Below are 5,000 nucleotides of genomic sequence, written 5' to 3'. Positions count from 1 at the left end.
AGCCCGGGGCGTGTGTGTGTTGTGTGTGTTGGGCGTGTGTGTGTTGTGTGTGTTGGGCGTGTGTGTGTTGTGTGTGTTGTGGGGGTTGTGTGTGTTGTGTGTGAGGTCCTGCGCCTGTTGTGCGCGGCGCGTGTGTGTGTTGAGTGTGTGTGTGTTGTGTGTGTTGTGTGTGAGGTCCTGTGCGCGGCGCGTGTGTGTGTTGAGTGTGCTGTGTGTGTTGTGTGTGTTGTGTGTGAGGTCCTGCGCCTGCTGTGCGCGGCGCGTGTGTGTGGCCAGGTGCTTGCGGCAGGTGTAGGCGTCCTTGAAGCGCATGGCGCAGAGCGTGCAGCTGTGCAGGCGCAGCTGGGTGTGGACGCGCTGGTGGTTCTTCAGCGTGCCGTCGTTGTTGAAGCGCTTGCCGCAGCGCAGGCACGCGTACGGCTTCTCGCCCGTGTGGATCAGCATGTGCACCTTCAGCCGCGAGCGGTGCACAAACAGCTTGCCGCACTGTTGGCACGGAAACGACACCGCGACGCACCTCGCCTTCGGGTGGTGGCCGCGGGCGACCGCAGCGGCGGCGGCGGATGATGATGATGGCGACGTGGCTGCCGCGGGGTTGCCACGGTGACGCTGAGGAGGAAGAGCGGGGGGGACTCGGCCCGGAGCGGTGAAGAGGGGGAGGCGCTGCCGGGCTGCTGGGGTGTTGTGGGAGAGCAGAGCGCCCCCTGGTGGCAGCAGGTGAGAAGAGCACTGAGCACCAGCGACAGGGTGGGGGGGGCGAGGAGTGGGGTGGGGGGGCTGCAGTGAGACTGAGGCTCGCTGGGAGGCATGGAGGTGAGAGGCATTTGGTTTGGCGCCCCCTGTGGTCTGGAGGCCAGCAGCGGCGCAGGACGTGACGCGAGGAGGAGAGACCGAGCAGTCGGCGCGACGACGCTGATCAAAGTGCACCGTTTCCATAGCGACCGAGTCCAGCTCGGCGACGGGCGGCCCGTGGTGCTGGATGTGCACGGTCTCCACGGCGACCGGCTGGAGTTCCGCGGACAGACTCGCCTCTTCCGACTCCTCTTTGATGATGGCTCTCGTGAGGAGGAACTCCGTCATGACATCACTCGCTCTGCTTGGCTGTGATTGGCTGTTGAGTTCGGGGGTGTCGTTGGCCCACTCCGTCTTGACGGTGATGCAGGAAGTGAGCAGCGCTGTGGGGGGGTCTGGGGGGGCGGGGTTAAAGGTCACGCCCTGCTGCTCGCTCTGGCCCGGGTCCTGTCCCGCCCCGCTCAGGTCCTGCTGCTGGTGATAGGCCAGGTCCAGGTCCAGGTCCAGGTCATCAGAGCCCTGGTGCTGCTGGTGCTGCTGGGCTAGACTAGAGGTCCAGTCGTCCCAGTCTGGGGAGTTCTCTACTGAGGGAGAGGAGACAGCAGCTCAGTACATCACTAATACACACACACACACACACACACACACACACACACACACACACACACACACACACACACACAGCTCAGTACATCACTAATACACACACACACACACACACACACACACACACACACACACACACACACGCCCACACACACACACACAGATGCGCCCGCACACACGCACACACACACACAGATGCACACACACACACACACACACACACACACACACACAGATACAGATGTGTACACACACACACACACACACACAGAGATGCGCACGCACGCACGCACGCACACACACACACACACACACACACACACACACACACCTATAGAGTTATAACACACTTAAAGTGAGATAAAAGCACAAAATAGTTTAGTGTTTGCCAAAATATTTAAGTTAAATTCTCCCTTCTGTACGTACAAAGAAAAAACAACCCATCTTGTCAGGTGTTCCTCAAGGCTCTAAAGCGTCACACATTAACACTGAAAGGAAACACTTAACGGGAGGCGTTAGATCTCGAGACTATATCTAGATTTAGCTGATTACGCGGCCTAGGGAAGAACGTACCGTTCGCCTCCGGGGGGAGTCCGGCGGTGACTTCCCCGAGCTTGCTCCGAAGGAGCTGGTTCTCCCGGCGGATCTGCGTGCTCTCCTGCTCGTACTGGATCACCGTGGCCCTCGCGAGCTCCATGACCTCCTCCACGGCGGCCACGAGTCTCTGGCTCAGGAAGGCGCCGGTAAGCAGCGGCTGACTGCTCATGTTGAAACGGCTACGGTACCCAGCCACCAGAACCACACGGATATTTTCAACGCTGCTAGTTTGTTGTTGATGTACTTCTTCTTCTACACCGCCACCACTGAGGAAGTAACAGTAACTGTATAAAAGCTTACCGCCGCCAGGTGGACAACAGCGGAACTACAGCACGCCAGTAGGTTGGCAGATGATAAAGGCGTGACTACGGTTACAGTTTGACCTGCTTCCAAAAACTCTGCCTCGAACCTTTATATTTATTAAAGATTATTAACTTAGATTATTAACTAAGATAATTAACTTAGATTATTAACTAAAATCATTAATTTAGATTATTAATTTACCGAAGATTATTAACTCCCCTAATTCGAGTTGAATGGCTGAAAATTGTCAATGAGATGTATGTGACGGAAGAGCTAACACACATATTAAGAGTACAGGCAGAACAATGTGAAGAGAAATGGACTCTATTTAAATGTCAATGACAGGACGATGTTTGAAACATTGAAATGTCTCAGGAATCAATGCAATCCAGCATGTTCATGGTTGTTAAGTTTTTTGTATTATTTATTTTTTGTCTATTTGTTTGTTTGTTTCCTTTTCTGTTCTGTTCCGTATCTGTGTGATAAAACTATAAAAAATGAATTGTCAAAAAAAAAAAGATCATTAACTGCGGCGGCGCGTCTGGTGTTCAACCAACCGAAAAGGGCACACGTCACCCCGCTACTCATCGAGCTCCACTGGCTGCCAGTAGCTGCTCGCATTAAGTTCAAGTCACTTATGCTTGCCTACAGAGTGCTTACTGGTTCTGCTCCCACCTACCTAAATGCTCTTGTAAGGGCAAATGTTACACCCAGGACGCTGCGCTCGTCTAGTGAGCGTCGTTTGGCACTGCCGTCCGTGCAAGCACGGCAATCCAGACTATTTTCATTTGTAGTTCCACGTTGGTGGAACGAACTGCCTAGTACTACCAGAGCAGGGGCGTCCCTCTCTACCTTCAAGAAGCTTTTGAAGACCCAACTCTTCAGAGAGCACCTCCCTTCCTAACTGGCACCTGACTAGCGCTTAACTTGCACTTACAGCAGTTACATTCCTGCACTTCTTTTTCCTCTTTTCTAGGTTGTTGTTTTTCTAATTCTCATGTAAAGTAGTATTTATTGTTACACCATGCTTTTTATTTTATCTTAGCTTGACTGTTCTCTCCCTTGTACGTCGCTTTGGACAAAAGCGTCTGCTTAATGACTAAATGTAAATGTAAATGCAGAGCTGCCAACTTTTCAAAAAACCTTGGAGTGAGATTTTGTCGGGGGTGACCAAAATTTTGCCGCGCACGCAGCCACACACGTTGGTGGCTGAAATATCAGGGAATTGGAATTAATTTGGCGTTGTACCCATGTTGTGCTCTGCATTCTGTTGGTTTTTGGGGCCCAAAGTCTGCCTACTGTGGGGCCTACTGGAGATGGACAACATTGGTTACATTCTGTGAAGCAAAGACATAGCTGAAGGTCCACCCACAGGACATTTTGGTTTAAGTAGATGTTATTTCCTGCATTCTAGTGGATTTTTGGGTGGTATGCTAAAGATGTGCAATACCTGAACTTATTCTGATTCATGTTCATCTGACCATGACTTGTAGGGCCTTCTAGACTTGAGCTGAACATTCAACCAGAAAACTATTCTTGTGCCTCAATGACTGTCTATGTACCACAATATAGCCTAATTAATAGACCTGTGTTTAAGATTTGACCAAGGTAGGTTGATTGAAATTTTGATTACAATGGTATTCAACTCATTCTTAACTGAAACCTAACCTATATTGTTAATAATTGTATTTAATGATTTATGAGCACTTAATTTTAGAGCTTATTTTAATGATTTATGTCCAGCAAAAAATGACACAAGATTAGTTAGGGAAAGATATTTTTCATTATTCAAAGCCTCCCACCACACGTTCAATCAAACAAAAAAGTGCAACAAATAAAGTGCTTAAACAGTAGCCTTTTTAAGCAATAAAATGTATCAACACATGACAAAAATAACTAAAAATGAGGTATCAGATGCAGATCAGAACCTGGTTAGTCATTTTCTAAGATCTGTGGGCAAGGTTGTACTGGCCTGTGGCCTTCTTGGAGGCCTTGATGACCTCTGAGGGGGGCTCCCATCTGAAACAGGGCTCCAGGTCGGCCATCTTTATGGCCATTATTGAAGACAGGGTGCCATCCAATGCCAGGCTATTTCTGGTCTTAGTTTTGTTCAGTCCCACTGAAAACTGAAAACACCCTCTCAGCATCTGCATTCGAATGGGGCAACACCTGGATCAGCTTGGCGACGGCAACAAGCCTCTCAAATTCTTTGGCTCCTGCCACCTATTGAGAATGAACAAAGAACAAAATGGAAAAACATACCATATTTTGTTTTGATTAATACTGTAAGTACACTGTAACAAAGTTCAGATACAACATGCATAGTTTGCATCATGTATGACACAATATATGCATGCATCAATAATAGCAACAGATGTAGCCAAGCCACACCTGCCAAAAAAAAAGACAAAAAAAATGTATACCTTATGTTTCCGTGTTGCCATTCCAGCCCAGAAGCTTTCCATCTCAGTTTCGTCCTGAAGGGAGGTGGTTGGCATGGTCTGATAATTCAGAAACTCCTCACCCAGGTGGTCGTGCTCCTCTGGCCCATCGTATGGGAGGAGATGGGGAAACCTATTTATGAAAGTAGAGTTACAGGTTGTTAAGGTATAGGTATATTATCATCAACCAGCAGCAGTTCATACACATGTTCGAGGAAAAGCCATATACGAATAACAGGTGCAGTTTAGGAGTGAACATAC

The 5,000-nt window shown here is 49.2% G+C and overlaps 1 protein-coding gene across 1 annotated transcript in view; it reads right to left on the bottom strand.

Moving 5' to 3' along the window:
• The window catches only part of LOC105898170 (zinc finger protein 574-like), a 12,567-nt gene that overhangs the window by 1,813 nt on the left and 5,754 nt on the right, over positions 1 to 5,000 (bottom strand). Inside the window, exons 3-4 of the mRNA XM_042703196.1 lie at positions 1,972 to 2,320; positions 216 to 1,376 (exon numbers count right to left, since the gene is read on the bottom strand). Coding sequence (XP_042559130.1) covers positions 216 to 1,376; positions 1,972 to 2,320 — 1,510 coding nt within the window. The remainder of the gene's footprint in view (positions 1 to 215; positions 1,377 to 1,971; positions 2,321 to 5,000) is intronic.

This window comes from Clupea harengus, chromosome 23 (genome assembly GCF_900700415.2).
Source record: "Clupea harengus chromosome 23, Ch_v2.0.2, whole genome shotgun sequence".
Classification (NCBI taxonomy): Eukaryota; Metazoa; Chordata; class Actinopteri; order Clupeiformes; family Clupeidae; genus Clupea; species Clupea harengus.
The sequence above is the reverse complement of the archived record's forward strand: the minus strand, read 5'-3'. Positions and strand labels throughout refer to the sequence as shown.